The 25,030-nt window shown below is 34.7% G+C and overlaps 2 protein-coding genes across 2 annotated transcripts in view; one reads left to right on the forward strand and one right to left on the reverse strand.

Moving 5' to 3' along the window:
- LOC309584588 (methyl-CpG-binding domain protein 2-like) overlaps positions 1 to 1,604 on the forward strand; it is a gene marked incomplete at its 3' end in the record, with an annotated part of 5,923 nt that extends 4,319 nt beyond the window's left edge. Inside the window, exon 3 of the mRNA XM_082300682.1 lies at positions 1,515 to 1,604. Coding sequence (XP_082156808.1) covers positions 1,515 to 1,604 — 90 coding nt within the window. The remainder of the gene's footprint in view (positions 1 to 1,514) is intronic.
- An 11,705-nt stretch (positions 1,605 to 13,309) lies between these two features.
- LOC309584589 (methyl-CpG-binding domain protein 2-like) overlaps positions 13,310 to 25,030 on the reverse strand; it is a gene marked incomplete at its 5' end in the record, with an annotated part of 50,023 nt that continues 38,302 nt past the window's right edge. The window contains 4 exons of the mRNA XM_082300683.1: positions 13,310 to 13,885; positions 16,844 to 16,975; positions 21,467 to 21,644; positions 23,826 to 23,939. Coding sequence (XP_082156809.1) covers positions 16,858 to 16,975; positions 21,467 to 21,644; positions 23,826 to 23,939 — 410 coding nt within the window. The 3' untranslated portion in view covers positions 13,310 to 13,885; positions 16,844 to 16,857. The remainder of the gene's footprint in view (positions 13,886 to 16,843; positions 16,976 to 21,466; positions 21,645 to 23,825; positions 23,940 to 25,030) is intronic.

Raw genomic sequence — 25,030 nt, forward strand, 5'->3', positions numbered from 1 at the left:
AAAATGGGATAAAAATGGAGAAAAAAATGAGATAAAAATGGGAAAAAATGGGAGGAAAAATGGGAAAAAAATGAGGGAAAATGAGATAAAAATTGGGAAAGAAATTGGATAAAAATGGGAAAAATGGAGGAAAAATGGGGAAACAATGGGAAAAAAGGGAGGAAAAATGGGATAAAAATGGGATTAAAAATGGGGTAAAAATGGGGGAAAATGGGATAAAATGGGAAAAAATGGGATAAAAATGGGGGAAAATGGAGGAAAAATGGGAAAAAAATGGGATTGAAAATGGGATAAAAATGGGGGAAAAGGGAGGAAAAATGGGATAAAAGGGAGGAAAAATGGGAGAAAACATGGAGAAAAAATGGGATAAAAATGGGATTGAAAAATGGGATAAAAATGGGAAAAAATGAGGAAAAATGGGATAGAAATTGAGTAAAAATGGGGAAAAAATGGGATAAAATGGGGGGAAATGGGGAAAAATGGAGGAAAAATGGAGAAAAAAAGGGGGGAAAAGGGAGGAAAAATGGGAAAAAATGGGATAAAAATGGGATAAAAATGGGGGAAAATGGGATAAAAATGGGGAAAAATGGAGGAAAATGGGATAAAAATGGGATAAAAATGGAGAAAAAAATGAGATAAAAATGGGAAAAAATGGGAGGAAAAATGGGAAAAAAATGAGGAAAAATGAGATAGAAATTGGGAAAGAAATTGGATAAAAATGGGAAAAATGGAGGAAAAATGGGGAAAAAATGGGAAAAAAGGGAGGAAAAATGGGAAAAAATGGGATTAAAAATGGGGTAAAATTGGAAAAAATGGGATAAAATGGAGGAAAATTGGGAAAAAATTGGGGGAAAATGGGAAAAAAATGTGGAAAAATGGAAGAAAAATGGGAGGAAAATGGGATAAAAATGGGATAAAAATGGGGAAAAATGGGATAAAAATGGGATAAAAAATGGAGGAAAAATGCGAGAAAATGGGAAAAATGGGTGGAAAAATGGGATAAAAATGGGATAAAAATTGAGTAAAAATGGGGAAAAATGGGATAAAAATGGGATTAAAAATGGGGAAAAAATGGAGGAAAATGGGGAAAAAATGGGATCAAAATGGGATAAAAATGGGGAAAAAGGGAGGAAAAAATGGGATAAAAATGGGAAAAAGTGGGAAAAAAAATGAGGGAAAATGAGATAAAAATTGGGAAAGAAATTGGATGAAAATGAGAAAAATGGAGGAAAAATGGGATAAAAATGGGAAAAAAGGGAGGAAAAATGGGATAAAAAATGGGATTAAAAATGGGGTAAAAATTGGAAAAAATGGGCTAAAAATGAGGGAAAAACGGAGAAAAATTGTGCAAAATGGGGTAAAAATGGGATAAAAATTGGGAAAAAACCGGGAAAAATTGGGGAAAAAAAACGCGGAAAAAAAGATTCCAAACCGGGAAAACCTTCCCGAAGCGACCAGCACCTGGAAGTGTCTGGAAATTCCCGAATTCCCGATTTTTTTTTGGTGGGATGCAGGTTTATGAGCAGGACGAGCTGAGCGAGCAGATGGCGAGTCTGGAAGGGCTGATGAAACAACTCAACGCCATCACCGGCTCCGCTTTCTAATTCCCGAAAAAAATTCCCATGGAATTCCCGGAATTCCGACATCGTCACGACGTTGGAGCTCGGCGGGAAGCAGGAAAGAAAAAGGGCGGAGGGAAAATTCCAAGGATTTCTTGGCTTTCCGTCTTCGCGGGAATTGCGGAATTCGGAGGGGTCGCTGCCGGATTTTTGGGATGGAGGAGGGCGAGGGAAAAAAAAACCTCGGGATGAGGTGGGAAAAGTCGGGAAAAAAGGGATTGGAGGCGTTCCCGAGGGGATGAGGAGTTTTGGGAGCGTTTCGGGCGGTTTGGGGATTTTTTAGCTGCATGTTCCCGTTTTTTGGGGACAATTCCACATTTTTTTGGATTTTTTTTACCTTCACATTCCCATTTTTTTGGGACAATTCCACAATTTTTTTGGATTTTTTACCTCCTCATTCCCATTTTTTTGGGGACAATTCCAGGATTTTTACCTTCACATTCCCATTTTTTTGGGACAATCCCACAATTTTTTTTTTGATTTTTTTACCTTCACATTCCCATTTTTTTGGCACAATTCCAGGATTTTTTTGGATTTTTTTTACCTTCACATTCCCATTTTTTTTGGCACAATTCCAGGATTTTTTTGGATTTTTTTTACCTTCACATTCCCATTTTTTTGGGACAATTCCACAATTTTTTTGGATTTTTTACCTCCTCATTCCCATTTTTTTGGGGACAATTCCAGGATTTTTTATCTTCACATTCCCATTTTTTGGGGACAATTCCACAATTTTTTTTTTATTTTTTCACCTTCACATTCCCATTTTTTTGGGACAATTCCACATTTTTTTGGATTTTTTACCTCCTCATTCCCATTTTTTTGGGACAATTCCACATTTTTTTTTTATTTTTTTACCTTCACATTCCAGGGGTTTTTTTGGCACAATTCCACATTTTTTTGGATTTTTTTTACCTTCACATTCCCATTTTTTGGGACAACTCCAGGATTTTTTTTTATTTTTTTACCTTCACATTCCCATTTTTTTTGGCACAATTCCACAATTTTTTTTTTTATTTTTTACCTTCACATTCCCATTTTTTTTGGGACAATTCCACATTTTTTGGATTTTTTCACCTTCACATTCCAGGTTTTTTTGGGGACAATTCCAGGATTTTTTACCTTCACATTCCCATTTTTTTGGGCACAATTCCACAATTTTTTTTTTATTTTTTACCTTCACATTCCAGGTTTTTTTGGGGACAATTCCACATTTTTTGGGATTTTTTTAACCTTCACATTCCCATTTTTTTGGGACAATTCCACATTTTTTTTTATTTTTTTACCTTCTCATTCCCATTTTTTTGGGGACAATTCCAGGATTTTTTACCTTCACATTCCCATTTTTTGGGGACAATTCCACAATTTTTTGGATTTTTTTTACCTTCCCATTCCCATTTTTTTGGCACAACTCCAGGATTTTTTTTTATTTTTCTACCTCCTCATTCCCATTTTTTTGGGACAATTCCACATTTTTTTTTATTTTTTTACCTTCTCATTCCCATTTTTTTGGGACAATTCCACATTTTTTTTTATTTTTTTTACCTTCACATTCCCATTTTTTTGGGACAATTCCACAATTTTTTGGATTTTTTTTATCTTCACATTCCAGGTTTTTTTGGGGACAATTCCACATTTTTTGGGATTTTTTTAACCTTCACATTCCCATTTTTTTTTGGGGACAATTCCAGGATTTTTTTGGGATTTTTTTTACCTTCACATTCCCATTTTTTTTGGCACAATTCCACAATTTTTTTGGATTTTTTACCTTCACATTCCCATTTTTTTGGCACAATTCCACAATTTTTTTGGATTTTTTACCTTCACATTCCCATTTTTTGGGGGACAATTCCACATTTTTTTGGATTTTTTACCTTCACATTCCCATTTTTTTGGGACAATTCCACATTTTTTTTTTATTTTTTTACCTTCACATTCCAGGTTTTTTTTGGGGACAATTCCAGGATTTTTTACCTTCACATTCCCATTTTTTGGGACAATTCCACTTTTTTTTGGATTTTTTTTACCTTCACATTCCCATTTTTTTGGCACAATTCCACAATTTTTTTTTTATTTTTTACCTTCACATTCCAGGTTTTTTTGGGGACAATTCCACATTTTTTGGGATTTTTTTAACCTTCACATTCCCATTTTTTTTGGGACAATTCCAGGATTTTTTACCTTCACATCCCCATTTTTTTGGGCACAATCCCACATTTTTTTGGATTTTTTACCTTCACACTCCAGGGTTTTTTTGCCACAACACCCGGATTTTTTGGGATTTTTTCACCTTCCCATTCCCATTTTTTTTTTGGGGACAATTCCAGGATTTTTTGGGACTTTCTCACCTCCGCCTTCCCGCTTTTTTTTCCCATCGCTCTCCACCGAATTCCATCGCCGCCCTTTCCGGGATCGAGGAGCAAAAATCCCTGGGAATTTCTCGGGAATTTCCATCCATTCCCTCCCTTTTCCTTCGGAATTCCCCCCAAAATTCCAACCGCTCGCGACAATTCCCGAGGATTTTTTTTTTGGGGAAAGAAAACGAGTTTTGTAGAATTCCAACTTTCGGTAGCTTTAGGTTGGGGGAGGAGGGAGAGAAAAAACGGAGAAAAATCACCCCCAAAATTCCAAGATTTTTTTTTTTTCTGGGAATTCTGGGATTTGTTGGACGCCACAGTGACGTGGTGGGAAGGGAAAAGATGGGAATTGGGTGGAATTCCGGGAATTTTCGTGAAAAGGGGAGGGGTGGGGAGTTGGGTTTTGTATGATAAAAAAAAACGACGGTTCCGGAGGGAATTTTTTGGGGAATAAAATCGAAGTTTTGTTACAAAACCGAGCCTGAGGTGTCGCTGGAAGGGGGAGGGGGGAGGGTGATGGAGTCGTGATGAGCTCATTAATAAAAGTGATGAACGGATGATGAAGTATTTATGAATTATTAAGTAGTTATTAGTGGATTATTAATCGCGCTGAGGGGTGGATGGGGTGGAAGTGCTGGGTGCTGGTGGGCGCCAGGATGCTGACTCGGCGCTTTTGGCGGAATCGTCGTTATTAATGAGTTCTTTGGGTATTATTAAGGAGTTATTAATTCCTGATTAGGCGTTATCGGTGATTATTATTCGTTAATGAAGTCGAACGAATGGGTTCTTTGGACTCAGAGAATGCTTGATTATCGATTTCGGAGGAATTGCCATGATTGGGGATTAATAATTAGTTCTTAAGTCTTTATGAGGTAAAAGTTAATAATTATTAATGATTATTAGTTGGGGATTAAGTCGAAATAATGGGTTCTTACTAAAAAAAAATACGTCATTCTCAATTTTTAATTACCGTTCTTGATTAATTATTAATTCTTGATAACTTCTCTATTAATCATTAATAATTATTAACGATTGCTAATTGTTAACTACTTGGAACTAATGGGTTCTCATGACTCAGACACCACTTAATTATCAGTTTTTAATTAGTGACCATTATTAAGTAGTTATTCATTATTTATTAATTATTAATCATTATTAACCGTTCGTTAAGTAGGAATAATGGGTTCTTATTACTCAAAGAATACTTAATTATCCATTCTTAATTACCATTCTTAATGAATTATTAATTAAAACGTAGCTATTAATTAACTATTAATTATTAATTACTTACTAATAATTATTAGGGATTACTAATTGCGAATTAAGTACAAATAATGGGTTATTATTACTCAAGGAGTACTTAATGATCAGTTTTTCATTATAGCCCAGTAATACGTCCTTATTAATTATTAATTAATTACTAATAGTTACTAATGTTGATTGTTAATTAAGTAGAAATAATGGGTCCTTCTTACTCAAGGAATACGTAATTACCAATTTCCAATTAATTACCATTATCAAGTAATTATTAACTCTTAAGTACTACTTAATTATTAATAATTATTAAGGTTGTGACTTGTTAATTAAGAGAAATAATGGCCAATTAGTCCTCAAAGAACACTCAATTCTCCATTTTTAATTCGTTGCCATCAGTAAACGATTACTAGGTGATTATTAATCACTAACTAAGCATTAATAGGCAATTAATAACGGATTATTAGCCGCTCATTACCTCTCCGCCATTAATTATTCACCCGTTCATTACCCTCCACCTTCATTTGCCCAGCGAGGTTCACCCTCCCCTCATTAGCAACGGCTCATTAGCGTTTGGCCGCCGTTGGAATTAATGATTCATTAAGGAATTAGCGATTAATGATTTCCGGGCGATTCGGGGGGTTTTTTATTAATTGGTTTGTCTTAATTATTTCTATTTATTTATTTATTTAATTTATTGGGGAGGGGGGGTTTATTAATGATTTGTGTAATTATTGATTTATTCTTTGGTTTCTTCTTTGGTTAATTATTTGATTTATTCATTGGTTAATTATTTGATTTATTCATTGGTTAATTATTTGATTTATTCTTTGGTTAATTATTTATTCTTTGTTTAATTATTTATGATTTGATTAATTCTTTGCTTAATTCTTTGCTGATTTTCCTGGTTGATTCATTCCTTAATGGCCTCGCCACTTATTTATTGTTTAATTAGTAATTAAATAAACGCTATTAATTACATTCCGAACGCATTCCTAATTTATTCCACGCGTTAATCGCGTTATTAGTTATTATTATTTATTAATTGGCTGTTTCTTCATCCTTTGGTTCGTTTCTCTGATTTCCTTGGATTGTTTTAATAAATCTTTGATGATTTCAATCTTCTTTCGGTTGCTTGATTAATTAATTAATGGGTTTTCGATCGCTGCCTCCATTAGGCCACGATTTATTAATTAGTTCATTAATTATTCCATTCATTTTTGTTTATTTGTATCATTTTAAGAAATCTTTGATTCTTTTTTCGACACCCACTTGTCTTAATAATGGTTGGATTTGGAAAGCTATTTCTCGATTATTAATTAATAATTATTAATTATTAGTTCATTATTAAGTATGAATTAATTGTGTAATAATTCTTAATAATTATTTGATTATTAATTTGGGGGGGGGGGTTCTTTTTTCACTCCTTTTGATGCTCTCCCGATTAATTTGATTATTTCAAGCTTTATTTGCTGGCTTTAATAATTATTAATAATAACTAATCATTATTTTTCTCTGATTTTTCTTCGATTTTTAAATTTATTAATTACCAGATTCTCCATTAATTATTTGATTATTTCAATGATTCTTTGATTATTTTTATATTCATCGGGTCGTTCTAATCACGATTTGATTGCTTTCTATCACTGCTCCCATTAATTATTAATTATTAGCCCCATTAGGATCGATTGCATCCCTTTTTCCTCTCTTCCGATCGTTTTAATAATTATTTGATTATTTGAATGATTATTTTTATCTTCATGATTGGATGGTTTTAATAAGAGTTACTTGATTATTTTACTAATAATTGTTTGATTAGTTTACTAATAATTATTTATTTTATTCATATTTATTTGATTATTTTACTAATATTTACTTCATTATTTTACTAATATTTATTTGATAAATTTACTAATAATTATTTGATTATCTTACTATTATTTATTTGATAAATTTGCTAATAATTATTTTATTATTTTATGAATAATTACTTGATAATTTTACTAATAATTACTTGATTATTTGACTAATATTTATTTGATAATTTTGCTAATAATTATTTGATTATTTCTAATAATTATTTTATTATTTTATGAATAATTACTTGATAATTTTACTAATAATTATTTGATTATTTTATGAATAATTACTTGATAATTTTACTAATAATTATTTGACTATTTTACTAATATTTATTTGATTCTTTTAGTAATAATTACTTGATTATTTGACTAATATTTATTTGATAATTTTGCTAATAATTATTTCATTATTTTTAATAATTATTTTATTATTTTATGAATAATTGTTTGATTATTTTACTAATAATTACTTGATTATTTGACTAATATTTATTTGATAATTTTGCTAATAATTATTTGATTATTTTTAATAATTAATTTATTATTTTATGAATAATTGTTTGATTATTTTACTAATGATTACTTGATTATTTGACTAATATTTATTTGATAATTTTGCTAATAATTCTTTCATTATTTTTAATAATTATTTGATTATTTTACGAATAATTATTTGATTCTTTTACTAATAATTAGTTGATTGTTTTACTAATATTTATTTGATAATTTTGCTAATAATTATTTGATTCTTTTTAATAATTATTTGATTATTTTACTAATAATTATTTGATTATTTTACTAATATTTATTTGATTCTTTTAGTAATAATTACTTGATTATTTGACTAATATTTCTTTGATAATAATTACTTGATTATTTGACTAATATTTCTTTGATAATTTTACTAATAATTATTTATTTTTAATAATTATTTGATTATTTTATGAATAATTACTTGCTTATTTTACTAATATTTATTTGATCATTTTGCTAATAATTCTTTGATTACTTTTAATAATTATTTGATTATTTTTAAGAATTATTTGATTATCTTACTAATAATTATTTGAGTCTTTTACTAATAATTATGTCATTATTTCACTAATCATTACTTGATTATTTTACTAATAATCATTTGAGTCTTTTGCTAATAATTATTTCATTATTTTAACGATTATTGGATTATTTTTCTCTTCATTATTTGATAGGTTCAATACTAATTAATTGATTATTTTACTAATATTTATTTATTTAACTAATATTTTTTTGATTATTTTACTAATAATTACTTGATTATTTTACTAATATTTATTCGATTATTTTACTAATATTTCTCTGACTATTTTACTAATAATTATTTGATGACTTTACTAATAATGATTATTTTACTCATAATTATCTGATTATTAATTATCAGGCCGCTTTAATATTTATTTGCTTGCTTTAAATTTCGTAATTATTTAATCGCTTTATTAATTACTTGCTCATTCTAATAACTATTAATTGATTGCTTGATTTGGTTCTTTCCCTCATTAGTTCATCCTTTTAATTAGCTGGGGCTTTCTGCTCATTAGCGTTTGATGATTCCTTGGTTGCCTTCTTAATTATTTGCTTGGTTTCTCTTTATTAATTATCAGATTGCGTTAATTAGTATTAATGGCGTTATTAATGATTGGATTCTTTCTAATGATTTCCTTCCTTGTGATTAATTTCATTATTTCTTTGGTGATGTGAGCCTTTATTAATTCTTCGATTGATTGGATTGGATTCTTGATGAACACTTTTATTAATGATTAATTCTTTGCTTCTTTTCATTAATTTCTTCGTTATTTTCCTTATTTATTAGCCGGCTGCTTTAATGATCAGTTGCTTATTTTAATATTCATGAATGAGCCGTTAATTTGGATATTTATTCATCTCTTCATTATTTATGAACCATTTTCTTCTTTATTAATGATTATTATTTTATTTCTTTTATTATTTACGGGCTTATTATTGACTAATGATCATTTCTTAATTAGCACTTATTAATTACTGCATTATTTGCAATTTCTTCTCTGCTAATAATGACATGACTGATTACTTGATTGGGTTGGTTTTAAGACTTATTAATTATCTGGTTATTATTAGGTCATGACCTACTTTATTATTTTCTTATTTACGCGATCATTTGACTTAATTAGAATTCCATTAATCCTTTAATAATCATTCTTTAATACTAATAATTTAATGATTTCTGGCCTAGGGATTTTTGGGTGCTTTTAGTCTTTATTAATTCTTTCCTTTGGCTATTAATTATTTTATTAATAATTGCATTAATGATTAAGTATTTGATTATTCGAATGATTTCTGTTGATTACTTCTTATTTAATTGCTGTCAGGGTCATTTGCTTATTTTGACGTTGATTAATTCTTTCGTCTCTTATTAGTTAATATTTTATTAATTCTTATTGCCTCAATTATTTAAAGGATTTCCTGGATTAATTATTAGGTATTAATTGATTGCCCTGCCCACCCTTTGATTCTTTCCACGTCTATTAACGACTCCATTAATTACCATTCCACTACTCAATCATTAGTCGATCATTCAGGAAGCACTTCATGATTTCATTATTAATTGCCAATTAATAATTCTTGTCCGTTCATCATTCATATTAATAATGGATAATTAGCAACTAATGAATGGTCTTAATAAATCTAAATTGATACATAGTGCTTAATAGGATAATGACAGTCATAAATAATAGGTAATAATGATTAGCTAATAATGGATAACTATTAACAATTCATTAATAATTAATAAATACTTAATAATTAATTAACAATTAATTAATAATTATTTTTTTCCCCCCAGACTTCAATAAAATCTCCCTCTCGTTCCTTTCATCCCCGAATTCCCAATTTCCGCCTCCAAATTCCCACTTTTTGCCCCAAAATTCCCCCAAATTTGGGAAAATCCACCCCAAATCCCCAAAATCGGGGGAAATCCACCCAAAATTCCCCAAAATTGGGAAAATCCACTGAAAATCACCAAAATTTGGAAAATCCACCCAAAAATCCCCCAAATTTGGGAAAATCCACTGAAAATCCCGAAAATTTGGGAAAATCCACCCAAAATCCCCAAAATCCAGGAAAATCCACCCAAAATCCCCAAAAATCCGGGAAAATCCACCCAAAATTCCCCCAAATTTGGGATAATTCCAGAAAATTCCCCAAAATCCGGGAAAATCCACCCAAAAGTCCCCAAAATCTGGGAAAATCCACCCAAAATTCCCCAAAAGCCGGGAAAATCCACCCGAAATTCCCCAAAATTTGGGAAAATCCACCCAAAAGTCCCCAAAATTTGGGAAAATTCCAGAAAATTCCCCAAACTCTGGGATCATCCCACTCGGAGCCGAATTTCCCCAAGGTCGCAGCTGGAAAAGGGCGGGAATTTGGGAAAATCCCGAGGAAAACCTGGGATTCTTTTTCCTCCTTTTTACCCCTTTTTTCCCCTCCATTTTTTCTCCTTTTTTCCTCCTTTTTTCCCCTTTTTTCCTCATTTTTTCCTCATTTTTCCTCCTTTTTTTCCCTTTTTTCCTCATTTTTTCTCCTTTTTTCCTCCTTTGTTTCCTCCTTTTTTCCCCTTTTTTCCTCATTTTTTCCTCCTTTTTTTCCTCATTTTTTCCTCCTTTTTTCCCCTTTTTTCCCTCATTTTTTCCTCCCTTTTTTCCTCATTTTTTCCTCCTTTTTTCCCCTTTTTTCCTCATTTTTTCCTCCCTTTTTTCCTCCTTTTTTCCCCTTTTTCCCACCTTTTTTTCCTCCCTTTTTTCCCTTTTTCCTCCTTTTTTCCCCCTTTTTCCCGCCTATTTTTCCTCGTTTTTTCCCTCCTTTTTCCCCTTTTTTCCTCCTTTTCCTCCCCTTTTCCCTCCTTTTTTCCCCCTTTTTTCTTTTTCCCTCCTTTTTTCCCTCCTTTTTTCCCACTTTTCCCCGCTCTTTCCCCCCTTTTTTCCACATTTTTTCCCCTTTTTCTCTCCTTTTTTCTCCCCCTTTCCCCCTTTTTTCCCTGCTCTTTTTCTCCTTTTTTTCCCTTTTTTCCGCCTTTTTTCCCACTCTTTTCCCCTTTTTCCCCCTCCTTTTTCCTCCTTTTTTCCTCCATTTTCCCCCCATTTTCTCCCACTCTTTCCCCCTTTTTTCCACATTTTTCCCCCTTTTTCCCCGCTTTCACCCCTTTTTTCCTCATTTTTCCCCCTTTCCCCCTTTTCCCCACCTTCCTTCCTTTTCCCCTTTTTCCCCCTTTTTTCCTCTCCCCTTTTTCCTCCCTTTTTCCCTCCCCCTTCTCCCCCTTTTTCCCCCTTTTTTTCCTCATTTTTTCCTCCTTTCCCCCCTTTTTTCCCGCTCTTTTCCCCCATTTTTTCCACCTTCTTTCCTCCCTTTCTTCCTCTTTTTTCCTCCCCCCTTTTCCCCTTTTTCCTACAATTTTCCCCCCCATTTTTTCCTCCTTTTCCCCCTCTTTCCTCCCTTTTTTCCTCCTTCTTTCCTCCCTTTTCCCCCTTTTTCCTCCCTTTTTTCCTCCTTTCCCCCCTTCCCCCCTTTTCCCCCTTTTTCTACACCTTTTTTTCCGCTCTTTCCCCCCATTTTTCCACCTCCTTTCCTCCTTTTTCCCCCCTCTCCCCCATTTTTTTCTCCTTTTTTCCCACTTTTCCCCCTTTTTCCCCACTCTTTCCCCCTTTTTTCCCTGCTCTTCCCCCCTTTTTTCCCACTTTCTTTCCTCCTTTCCCCCCCTTTTTCCTCCTTTCCCCCCCTTTTTTTTTCCATCTTCTTTCCTCCTTTTCCCCCTTTTTCCTGCTCTTCCCCCCCTTTTCTCCCCATCTTTCTTCCTTTTCCCCCCCTTTTTTCCTCCTTCCCCCCTCTTTTTTCTCCTTTTCCTCCATTTTTCTTCCTTTTCCCCCCTTTTTTCCTCCTTCCCCCCTCTTTTTCCCTCCTTTCCCCCCGCTCTTCCCCCCTTTTCCACCATCTTTCCTCCTTTCCGCCCCTTTTTTTCCCTCTTTTTCCCCCTTTTCCCTCTTTTCCCCCCTCCCCAGCGTCTCCCCAACCCTGAAGGCAGCTCCCATTTCAACCTTTGCTCCAAAGGAAGGAATTTAAACCCTTTTTTACCTCACGAAATCCACCGGCACCTCCCACGCCGCCACCTCCGCTCGGGCCCCAAAGCTTCTCCCACCTCAGGGCCCGCCTCTTTTCAAACCTCTCCTGCCACGCTATTGGCTGAAGCGCCGCGCTGCTGCTTGCTGATTGGACAACACGCGCCAGGCCCCGCCCACAAGCGCCAAGGGCGGGAAAACGCGGCGCGCGCCTCCGCCCCCCCCCTCCCCTCACGTCTCCCTCACGTTCCCAAAAGCGGCGCTCGGGGAATTCCGGGATTTTCGGGAATTTCGGGAATTCCGGGATTCGGGAATTCCGGGATTCGGGAATTCCGGCATCAGGGTCCTGATGGCTGCGAGCCGATGCGGCGTCGTCAGGTCAGAGCCGGCCCGTCCCTTCCCTTTTCCCTCTTATCCCACTTTTCTCCCGTTTTTCCCTTTCCCGCCCTTTTTTTCCCCCTCTTCCCCCTTTTCCCGGTTTTTTCCCTTTTCCCTCTTTTTCTTTCTTTTCTTCCCTTTTCCCTTTTCCCCCCCCATTTCCCCACTTTCTCTTCCCCCCCTTTTCCCACTTTTTCCCCTTTTCTCCCTTTCCCCACTTCCCCTTTTCCCTCTTTTCCCACTTCCCATTTTGCCTTTTTTCCCCTCTTTTCCTCACTTTCCCCCTTTTTCCTTTTCCCTCTTTTCCCCCTTTCCCTTTTCCCACTTTTCCCACTTTTTCCTCTTCCCATTTCCCCCTTTTTCCCCCCCTTTTCCCTTTCCCTCTTTTCCCATTTTCCCCTTTTTCCCCCCTTTTCCCTTTCCCTCTTTTCCCATTTCCCCCTTTTTTCCCCCCTTTTCCCTTTCCCTCTTTTCCCCTCTTTTCCCATTTTCCCCTTTTTTCCTTCTTTTCCCTTTCCCACTTTTCCCGCTTTTCCTCTCCCCCTTTTCCCTCCGCATTCCCCAAAATATCCCCCAAAAACCCCCCAAATTCCCAATTTTTCCCCCCCGCCTCCAGCAATCCCAAACCATCAAATTTCCCTCCAAACCCACCATTCCCACCCTTTTTTTGGCTTTTTCCGCCTTTTTTCGGGATCCACCACAATTCCCAAACTTCCAAATAAACTCCTTTATTTCTCATTCCGGAAGAAAAAAATTTTTTCCAGGTTTTTTTTTTTTTTGGGTTTTTTGTTTTTTTTTTTTTTTCCCAAGGTATAAAAAAATCTCCTTTGTTCGGATTTGTTCATCTCTATTTACAACAAGAAGAAAAAAAATCCCGGGAATTTCCCATCGGGAATTCTCCTGCTCCAAGTTTTCCTTCGGAACCGTCGGAATCCAAAAAAAAAAAAAAAACGGGAGAAATTTCCCATTTTTCCATCCAAAAAAAAAAAAAAAACTCCGGGAAAACCCAACTTTGAGAGGGTTTTTAAAAATTCTTTATTTTTTCTGGGAATTTTGTGTCCATTCCCCCCCCAAAAAAAAAAATACAAATTGGGATTGGACTGGGAAAAAAAAAAAAATCGGGGAAAAAGAAGGAATTTTTGAATTCCCAATTTTGGGGTTTTTTGGGAATATTCGGCTCCGTGGGTTTTTTTTTTTTTTTGCCTTCCTGGGAGGCGGAAAAGGAGGAAAAAAAAGAGGGGAAAGTGCTTGGAATTGTGGATTTTCCGAGGAATTTTCTCCTGGGATCGAAGTACCTGAGGGGAAAAAATGGGAAAAGGGTTAAAAGGGAAAAAAAGGGATTTTTTTAATGGGGGGTTTTGGGGGAAAAAAGGGGGAAAAGGGGAAAAAGGGGGGAAAAAAGGGAATAATCCAGAAGAAAAGGGGGGGAAAATTGAGAGAAAAAAGGGAAAAAAATGGGAAAAAAGGAGGAAAAATGGGGAAAAAAGGGAGAAAAAAGAGGGAAAAAAATGGAAAAAAGGAGGAAAAATGGGAAGAAAAAAGGGGGGGAAATTAGAAAAAAAGGGGGAAAAAGGAGGGAAAAATCGGGGAAAAAAAGGGGAAAAATGGGGGGAAAAGGAGAAATAAAATGGGGAAAAATGGGAAGAAAAAAGGGGAAAAATGAGGGGAAAAAAGGGGGGAAAAGGGGGAAAAATGGGGAAAAAATCAGAAAATAAAGGGAAAAAATGGGGAAAAAATGTGAAAAAAAACAGGGAAAAAAATGGGGAAAAAATGGGGAAAAATCTGAAAAAAAGGGGAAAAAAATGGGGAAAAAATGGGAAAAAAAATGGGGAAAAAATCAGAAAAAAAAGGGGAAAAAGGGGGGAAAAAAATCAGAAAATAAAGGGAAAAAATGGGAAAAAATGGGGAAAAAATCAGAAAAAAAGGGGGAAAAATCAGAAAAAAAGGGGAAAAAATGGGGAAAAAACGGGAAAAAATCAGAAAAAAAGGGGAAAAATGGGGAAAAAATGGGAAAAAAATCAGAAAAAAATCAGAAAAAAAGGGGGGAAAAATCAGAAAAAAAGGGGAAAAAATCAGAAAAAAGGGGAAAAATGGGGAAAAAATGAGAAAAAAAGGGGAAAAAATGGGGTAAAAATCAGAAAAAAGGGGAAAAATGGGGAAAAAATGAGAAAAAAAGGGGGAAAAATGGGGAAAAAACGGGAAAAAATCAGAAAAAAATGGGGAAAAAATCAGAAAAAAAGGGGGAAAAATGGGGAAAAAATGGGAAAAAAATGAGAAAAAAATCAGAAAAAAAGGGGGGAAAAATGGGGAAAAAATCAGAAAAAAAGGGAAAAAAATGGGGAAAAAAATCAGAGAAAAAGGGGAAAAAATGAGAAAAAAAGGGGAAAAAATGGGGAAAAAATCAGAAAATAGGGGAAAAATCAGAAAAAAAGGAGAAAAATGGGGAAAAAATCAGAAAAAAGGGGAAAAAATGGGGAAAAATCTGAGAAAAAGGGGGAAAAAATGGGGAAAAAAAATCAGAAAAAAAGGGGGAAAAAAGGGGAAAAAATCAGAAAAAAAGGGGAAAAAATGGGGAAAAAATTAGAAAAAAAGGGGAAAAATGGGGAAAAACTGGAAAAAATCAGAAAAAAATGGGGAAAAAATCAGAAAAAAATCAGGAAAAAAGGGGGGAAAAATGGGGAAAAAATCAGAAAAAAAGGGGAAAAAAATGGTGAAAAAATCAGAAAAAAAGGGGAAAAAATGGGGAAAAAATCAGAAAAAAAGGGAAAAAATGGTGAAAAAATCAGAAAAAAAGGGGGGAAAAATGGGGAAAAAAATCAGAAAAAAAGGGGAAAAAATGGGGAAAAAAATCAGAGAAAAAGGGGAAAAATGGGGAAAAAATCAGAAAAAAGGGGGAAAAATCAGAAAAAAAGGGGAAAAACGGGAAAAAAAATCAGAAAAAAATGGGGAAAAAATGGGGAAAAAATCAGAAAAAAATGGGGAAAAAATCAGAAAAAAATCAGAAAAAAATGGGGAAAAAGGGGAAAAAAATCAGAAAAAAAGGGGAAAAAATGGGGAAAAAACGGGAAAAAATCAGAAAAAAATGGGGAAAAAATGAGAAAAAAAGGGGAAAAAATGGGGAAAAAATCAGAAAAAAATGGGGAAAAAATCAGAAAAAAAGGGGAAAAATGGGAAAAAAATCAGAAAAAAATCTGAAAAAAAGGGGGAAAAATGGAAAAAAAATCAGAAAAAAATCCGAAAAAAAAAGGGAAAAAGGGGGAAAAAATCAGAGAAAAATGGGAAAAAATGGGGAAAAAATCAGAAAAAAAGGAGAAAAATCAGAAAAAAAAGGGGAAAAAAATGGGGAAAAAAAAGGGAAAAAATCAGAAAAAAATCAGAAAAAAAGGGGAAAAAATGGGGAAAAAAATCAGAAAAAAAAGAGGAAAAAAATGGGGAAAAAACGGGAAAAAATCAGAAAAAAAGGAAAAAGGGGAAAAAATCAGAAAAAAATGGGAAAAAAAGGGGAAAAAAATCAGAAAAAAAGGGGAAAAAAAGGGGAAAAAATCAGAAAAAATGGGGAAAAATGGGGAAAAAATGGGGAAAAAATCAGAAAAAAATCAGAAAAAAAGGGGGAAAAAATGGGGAAAAAAAGGAAAAAAAATCAGAAAAAAATCAGAAAAAAATGGGGAAAAAGGGGGAAAAATCAGAAAAAAATGGGAAAAAAAAGGGGAAAAAATCAGAAAAAATGGGGAAAAATGGGGAAAAAATGGGAAAAAAATCAGAAAAAAAATCAGAAAAAAAGGGGGAAAAATGGGGAAAAAATCAGAAAAAAATGGGAAAAAAAAGGGGAAAAAAATCAAAAAAATGGGGAAAAATCAGAAAAAAAGGGGGAAAAAGGGGGAAAAATCAGAAAAAAAGGGGAAAAAGGGGAAAAAATCAGAAAAAAACGGGAAAAAAAGGGGAAAAAAATCAGAAAAAAAGGGGAAAAAATGGGGAAAAAATCAGAAAAAAGGGGGAAAAAATGGGGAAAATGGGAAAAAAATGGGAAAAATGGGGAAAATGGGAAAAAAATGGGAAAAATGGGGAAAAAATGGGGAAAAAATGGAAAAAAAATCAGAAAAAAATCCGAAAAAAAAAGGAAAAAGTGGGAAAAAATCAGAAAAAAATGGGAAAAAAAAGGGGAAAAAAATGAGAAAAAAAGGGGGAAAAGTGGGAAAGCCCCCCCAACCCCCCCTAAAGCCCCCAATATTCCCGTTTTTCCCTGGAATGCCGACCTGAATGCAACTCCTCAGGCTTGGGCGCCGTTCTCGAGCTCCGATGGCAAAGGATCGGTCCGGGCAAGGCCCTCGGCCACGAGCGCCTCCTCGAGCTTCTTCCTCACCTGCTGCACCCGCTCCTCCTGTTTGCTGCGAGAAAAGGGCATTCCTTGGGGATTCCCGAAAAAATTCCGAGCGAAACGCCGCAATTCCCGAAAAAATCCGCCGAGAAACGGCGGAGAAACGGCCAAAAAATCGCCCGAAAAATCGGCAAAAAAATCGCCGCAGAAATCCAAAAAATCGCCCGAGAAATCCCCCCCGAATTCCCAAAAGGTCTCCCCAAAAATCCCTCCAAAAAAATCTGCCAAAAATCATAAAAAATGCCAGAAAATAAAAAAAAATCCCAAAAAATCCGTCCAAAAATCCCCCCAAAATCCGCCGAGAAACGGTGGGGAAATCGCAAAAAAATCGCCCAAAAAATCAGCAAAAAAATCGGTGAAGAATGAAACAAAAAATCCTGAAAAATCACCAAAAAAAATCGCAGGGAATGAAAAAAAAAAAATCCGAAACAAATCCTACGAAAAATCCCCAAAAAATCCCCTCAAAAATCGCTGAAATATTAAAAAAAAAATCCCCCAAAAAATCCGCAAAAAACCCCTGAAAATCCCCCAAAAATCCCCCAAAAAATCCCCGAAAAAAACCCAGAAAAATTTTTAAAAAGTCTGCAAAAAATCCCGCAAAAAATCCCCCAAAAAATCCCCAAAAAAACCCCCCAAAAAAATCCCAAAGAAATCCCCAAAAAATCAAAAAAATCGCCAAAAAACCCTAAAAAATCACAAAAATTCCACAAAAAAATCCCCCCAAAAAATCCCAAAGAAATCCCCAAAAAATCCAAAAAATCGCCAAAAAACCCTAAAAAATCACAAAAATTCCCCAAAAAATCACAAGAAATTCCCAACCCCCTCAAAAATCCCTCCAAAAATCACCAAAAAAATCACAAAAAAATCCCCAAAATCCCCAAAAAAATCCCAAAAATCCCCCAAAAAATATCCCAAAAAATCCCCCCAAAAACCCCAAAAAATCCCCCCAAAAATCCCAAAATCCCCAAAAAAATCCCCAAAAATATCCCAAAAAATCCCCAAAAAATCCCCAAAAAATCCCAAATAATCCCCAAAAAATTCCCAAAAAAATCACAGAAATTCCCCAAAAAATCTTCAAAAAATCCCCAAAAAATCCCTCAAAAAATCACAAAAAAATCCTCAAAAAATCCCAAAAAATCACAAAAAATTCCCCAAAAAATCACAAAAAATCCTAAAAAAATCACAAAAAATTCCCCAAAAAATCCCAAATAATCCCCAAAAAATCCCAAATAATCCCCAAAAAATTCCCAAAAAATTCCTAGAAAATCTCCAAAAAATCCCAAATAATCCCCAAAAAATTCCCAAAAAATCACAGAAATTCCCCAAAAAATCCTCAAAAAATCCCAAATAATCACCAAAAAATTCCCAAAAAAATCACAAAAATTCCCAAAGAAATCACAAAAAATCCCCAAAAAATCCACAAAAAATCACAAAAAATCCACAAAAAATCCCAAATAATCCCCAAAAAATTCCCCAAAAAATCACAGAAATTCCCCAAAAAATCTTCAAAAAACCCCCAAAAAATCCCCAAAAAATCCCAAAAAATCCCAAATAATCCCCAAAAAATCCAAAAAAATCTTCAAAAAATCACAAAAAATTCCCAAAAAAATCACAAAAAATCCTAAAAAAATCACAAAAAATCCTAAAAAAATCCCCAAAAAATCCCCAAAAAATCCCAAATAATCCCCAAAAAATCCCAAATAATCCCCAAAAAATTCCCAAAAAAATCACAGAAATTCCCCAAAAAACCTCCAAAAAATCACAAAAAATTCCCAAAAAAATCACAAAAAATCCTCAAAAAATCCCAAAAAAATCCAAAAAATCCCCTAAAAAGTCACAGAAATTCCCCAAAAATCCCCAAAAAGTCCCCAAAAAATCCCCAAAAAATCCCAAAAAATCACAAAAAATTCCCAAAAAAATCACAAAAAATCTTAAAAAAATCCCAAAAAATTCCCAAAAAAATCACAAAAAAACCCCCAAAAATCCCCCCCAAAAATCCCCTAAAAATCACAAAAAATCCCCCAAAAAATCCCCAAAAACCCCCAAAAAATTCACCAAAAAATCCCCCAAAAATCCCAAATAATCCCCAAAAATTCCCCAAAAAATCTTCAAAAAATCACAAAAAATTCCCAAAAAAATCACAAAAAATCCCCAAAAAATCCACAAAAAATCACAAAAAATCCCCAAAAAATCCCAAATAATCCCCAAAAAATTCCAAAAAAAATCACAGAAATTCCCCAAAAAATCACAAAAAATCCTAAAAAAATGACAAAAAATCCCCCAAAAAATCACAAAAAATCCCCCAAAAATCCCAAATAATCCCCCAAAAATTCCCCAAAAAATCTTCAAAAAATCACAAAAAATTCCCAAAAAAATCACAAAAAATCCTAAAAAAATCACAAAAAATCCTAAAAAAATCCCCAAAAAATCCCCAAAAAATCCCAAATAATCCCCAAAAAATTCCCCAAAAAATCTTCAAAAAATCACAAAAAATTCCCAAAAAAATCACAAAAAATCCTAAAAAAATCACAAAAAATCCTAAAAAAATCACAAAAAATCCCCAAAAAATCCCAAATAATCCCCAAAAAATTCCCAAAAAAATCACAGAAATTCCCCAAAAAATCTTCAAAAAATCCCCAAAAAATCCCTCAAAAAATCACAAAAAAATCCTCAAAAAATCCCAAAAAATCACAAAAAATTCCCCAAAAAATCACAAAAAATCCTAAAAAAATCACAAAAAAATCCCCCAAAAAATCCCCAAAAATATCCCAAAAAATCCCCCAAAAATCCCCAAAAAATCCCAAAAAAATCTCAAAAATCCCCCCAAAAAATCGCAAAAAATCCCCAAAAAATCCCCCCAAAAACCCCAAAAAATCCCCCAAAAATCCCTAAAAAATCCCAAAGAAATCCCCTAAAAATCCCCTAAAAATCCCAAAAAATCCCCCAAAAATCCCGAAAAAAAACCCCCAAAAAATCACAAAAAATTCCCAAAAAAATCCCAAATAATCCCCAAAAAATCCCAAATAATCCCCAAAAAATTCCCAAAAAAATCACAGAAATTCCCCAAAAAATCTTCAAAAAACCCCCAAAAAATCCCCCAAAAAATTCCCCAAAAAATCCCCCAAAATCCCCAAAAAACCTCCAAAAAATCTTCAAAAAATCACAAAAAATTCCCAAAAAAATCACAAAAAATCCTAAAAAAATCACAAAAAATCCTAAAAAAATCCCCAAAAAATCCCCAAAAAATCCCAAATAATCCCCAAAAAATTCCCCAAAAAATCTTCAAAAAATCACAAAAAATTCCCAAAAAAATCACAAAAAATCCTAAAAAAATCACAAAAAATCCTAAAAAAATCACAAAAAATCCCCAAAAAATCCCAAATAATCCCCAAAAAAATCACAGAAATTCCCAAAAAAATCTTCAAAAAATCCCAAAAAAAACCCCCAAAAAATCCCAAAAAATCCCTAAAAAATCCACAAAAAATCACAAAAAACCCCCAAAAAATCCCAAAAAAATCACAAAAATTCCCAAAAAATCCCAAATAATCCCCAAAAATTCCCCAAAAAATCACAGAAATTCCCCAAAAAATCCCCAAAAAATCCCAAATAATCCCCAAAAAATTCCCCAAAAAATCACAGAAATTCCCCAAAAAATCTTCAAAAAACCCCCAAAAAATCCCCAAAAAATCCCAAAAAATCCCAAATAATCCCCAAAAAATTCCCCAAAAAATCTTCAAAAAATCACAAAAAATTCCCAAAAAAATCACAAAAAATCCTAAAAAAATCACAAAAAATCCTAAAAAAATCACAAAAAATTCTCAAAAAAATCACAAATAATCCCCAAAAAATTCCCAAAAAAATCACAGAAATTCCCCAAAAAATCCCAAAAAATCCCAAAAAAATCCCCCAAAAAATCTTCAAAAAACCCCCAAAAAATCCCCAAAAAATCCCCAAAAAATTCCCCAAAAAATCCCCAAAAATCCCCAAAAAACCTCCAAAAAATCCCAAAAAATCACAAAAAATTTCCAAAAAAATCACAAAAAATCCTCAAAAAATCACAAAAAAATTCCCAAAAAAATCACAAAAAATCCCCCAAAAATCCCCCCAAAAAATCCCCTAAAAATCCCAAAAAATCCCCCAAAAAATCCCCAAAAACCCCCAAAAAATTCACCAAAAAATCCCCAAAAAATCCCCAAAAATCCCCAAAAAATCACAAAAAATCCCCAAAAAATCCACAAAAAATCACAAAAAATCCCCAAAAAATCCCAAATAATCCCCAAAAAATTCCCCAAAAAATCACAGAAATTCCCCAAAAAATCTTCAAAAAACCCCCAAAAAATCCCCAAAAAAACCCCCAAAAAATCCCAAACCTCCCCCCTCCTCCCCCACCCTTTCCCATCCTTCCGACCCTTCCGTGCGCTGCCAATTCCAGCTTTTTTTTTTTCCCGGCCGTTCCCAAAATTTCTCCTAGCCATCGCGCCCCTTTCGGTGGCCAACTCACCGGATGTCGTCGTCGGTGACTACGAAGGCTCGGCACAGCGGTTGCCCGGCGTTGAGCCAAACGCCGGGGTTCTTTTCGGCGGCCGCCGAAAGCTGCCCGGTGATGGGGGCCGAGCTGCAGTGCAGGGCGCTGGCCACGGCCCACAGCAGCGCCGCCTCGTCGGCACCCGGCCCCACGGCTACCAAGAAAGGAGACAGAGTTGCCAAAAAGTCACAAAAAACGCCGGGAAGATGCCCAAAAAAATCACCAAGAAATCCCGAAAAAATCCCGAAAAAATCCCCCCAAAATCACCAAAAAATCACCAAAAAAATCACAAAGAAATCCCCCCAAAATCACAAAAAAATCACAAAGAAATGCCCCCAAAAATCCCCAAAATATCCCCAAAAAATCCCCCAAATATTCCCCAAAAAACCCCCAAAAAATTACAAAAAAATCCCAAAAAATCACAAAAAAAATCCCCCAAAAAATCACAAAAAAATCCCCAAAAATTCCCCCCAAAATTCCCCAAAAAATCGCCAAAAAATCCCCCCAAAATTCCCCAAAATATTCCCAAAAAATCCCCCAAAAAATCCCAAAAAAGCCCGAAAAATTCCCAAAAAAATCCCGAAAAAATCCCCCCAAAATTCCCCAAAAAATCCCGAAAAAATCCCCCAAAAAATCCCCCAAATATTCCCAAAAAATCCCCCAAAAATCCCCCCAAAAATCCCCCCAAAAATCCCTCAAAATTCCCTCAAAATTCCCCAAAAAATCACAAAAAAATCCCCAAAAAATCTCCCAAAATATTCCTCAAAAAATCCCCAAAAAATCCTCAAAAAATCCTCAAAAAATCCCCAAAAAAATCTCCCCAAAATCCCAGAAAAATCCCTAAAAAATCCCCTTAAAAATCCCAAAAAAATCCTCAAAAATCCCCCAAAAAATCCCTCAAATATTCCCAAAAAATCCTTAAAAAATCTCCAAAAAATCCTCAAAAAATCCCCAAAAAATCCTCAAAAAATCCCGAAAAAATCCCCCAAATATTCCCAAAAATCACAAAAAAATCCCCCAAAAAATCCCCCCAAAATTCCCCAAAAAATCCTCAAAAAATCCCCAAAAAATCCTAAAAAATCTCCAAAAAATCCTCAAAAAATCCTAAAAAATCCCAAAAAAATCCTCAAAAAATCCCCAAAAAATCCCCAAAAATCCCCAAAAATCCCCCAAATGCCCAAAATGCCCCAAACCCCCCCGGCTGCCCTTGGGCCCCGCAGTGCCCCCAGTGGCCGCGGGCCGAGCTGCAGTGCAGGGCGCTGGCCACGGCCCACAGCAGCGCCGCCTCGTCGGCACCCGGCCCACGGCTACCAAGAAAGGAGACAGAGTTGCCAAAAAGTGCCGAAAAGTGCCAAAAAATCCCGCCCGAAATGCCCAAAACATCACAAAGAAATCCCGAAAAAATCCCGAAAAAATCCCGAAAAAATCCCCCCAAAATCACCAAAAAATCACCAAAAAATCACCAAAAAAATCACAAAGAAATCCCCCCAAAAAATCTCCCAAATATTCCCAAAAAATCCCCCAAAAATTCCCCAAAAAATCCCCCAAAAAATCCCCAAAATATCCCCAAAAAATCCCCCAAAAAATCACCAAAAAATCCCGAAAAAATCCCCAAATATTCCCAAAAATCACAAAAAAATCCCCCCAAAAATCCCCAAAAAATCCCCAAAAATTCCCCAAAAAACCCCCCCAAAAATCCCAAAAAAATCCCCAAAAAATCCCCAAATATTCCCAAAAAATCCCCCCAAAATTCCCCATAAAATCACCAAAAAATCCCCCCAAAAATCCCCCAAATATTCCCAAAAAATCCCCCCAAAAATCCCGAAAAAATCCCCCAAAAAATCCTCAAAAAATCCCCAAAAAATCCCCCAAAAAATCACAAAAAATCCCCCAAAAAATCCCCAAATATTCCCAAAAAATCCCCCAAAAAATCACCAAAAAATCCTCAAAAAATCCCCAAAAAATCCCCCAAAAAATCACAAAGAAATCCCCCAAAAATACCCCAAATATTCCCAAAAAATCCCCCAAAAAATCAGAAAAAAATCCCCTCAAAAAATCCCCAAAAAATCCCCAAAAAATCCTCAAAAAATCCCCAAAAAATCCCCAAAAAATCCTCAAAAAATCCCCAAAAAATCCCCAAAAAATCCCCAAAAAATCCCCAAAAAAATCCTCAAAAAATCCTCAAAAAATCCTCAAAAAATCCTAAAAAATCCCCAAAAAATCCCCAAAAAATCCCCAAAAAATCCTCAAAAAATCCCCAAAAAATCCCCCAAAACCCCCAAAAAATCCCAAAAAAATCCCCAAAAATCCCCAAAATGCCCAAAATGCCCCAAACCCCCCGGCTGCCCTTGGGCCCCGCAGTGCCCCCAGTGGCCGCGGGCCGAGCTGCAGTGCAGGGCGCTGGCCACGGCCCACAGCAGCGCCGCCTCGTCGGCACCCGGCCCCACGGCTACCAAGAAAGGAGACAGAGTTGCCAAAAAGTCACAAAAAATGCCGGGAAGATGCCCAAAAAAATCACCAAGAAATCCCGAAAAAATCCCGAAAAAAATCCCCCCAAAATCACCAAAAAATCACAAAGAAATCACCAAAAAAATCACAAAGAAATCCCCCCAAAATCCCCAAAATATCCCCAAAAAATCCCCCCAAAATTCCCCAAAAAATCACAAAAAAATACCGAAAAATCCCCAAAAAATCCCCAAAAATTTCCCCCAAAATTCCCCAAAAAATCACAAAAAAAGCCCCCAAAAAATCCTCAAAAAATCCCCAAAATATTCCCAAAAAATCCCCCCAAACATCACAAAAAATCCAAAAAAAATCCCCAAAAAATTCCCCCAAATATTCCCGAAAAATCCCCCAAAAAATCACCAAAAAATCCCCAAAAAATCCCCCCAAAAATCCCCCAAATATTCCCAAAAAATCCCCCAAAAATCCCCAAAAAATCCCCCAAAAATCCCCAAAAAATCCCGAAAAAATCCCCCAAAAAATCCCCAAAAAATCCTCAAAAAATCCCCAAAAAATCCTCAAAAATCCCCAAAAAATCCTAAAAAATCCCCAAAAAATCCTAAAAAATCCCAAAAAAAATCCTTAAAAAAATCCTCAAAAAATCCCCAAAAAATCCCCAAAAAAATCCTCAAAAAATCCCCCAAAAAATCACCAAAAAATCCCGACAAATTCCCAAAAAAATCCCGAAAAAATTCCCCAAAAATCCCCCAAAAAATCACAAAGAAATCCCCCAAAAAATCCCCAAAATATCCCCAAAAAATCCCCCAAAAAATCACAAAAAAATCCCCCAAAAAATCACCAAAAAATCCCCCAAAAAATCCCCCCAAAAATCCCGAAAAAATCCCCAAAAAATCCTCAAAAAATCCCCCAAAAAATCACAAAAAAATCCCCCAAAAAATCACCAAAAAATCCCCCAAAAAATCCTAAAAAAATTCCCCAAAAAATCCCCAAAAAATCCCCAAAAAATCCCCCAAATATTCCCAAAAATCACAAAAAAATCCCTCAAAAAATCCCCAAAAAATCCCCAAAAACCCCCCC

Source organism: Coloeus monedula (assembly GCF_965178545.1).
Source record: "Coloeus monedula genome assembly, chromosome: W".
Lineage (NCBI taxonomy): Eukaryota > Metazoa > Chordata > Aves > Passeriformes > Corvidae > Coloeus > Coloeus monedula.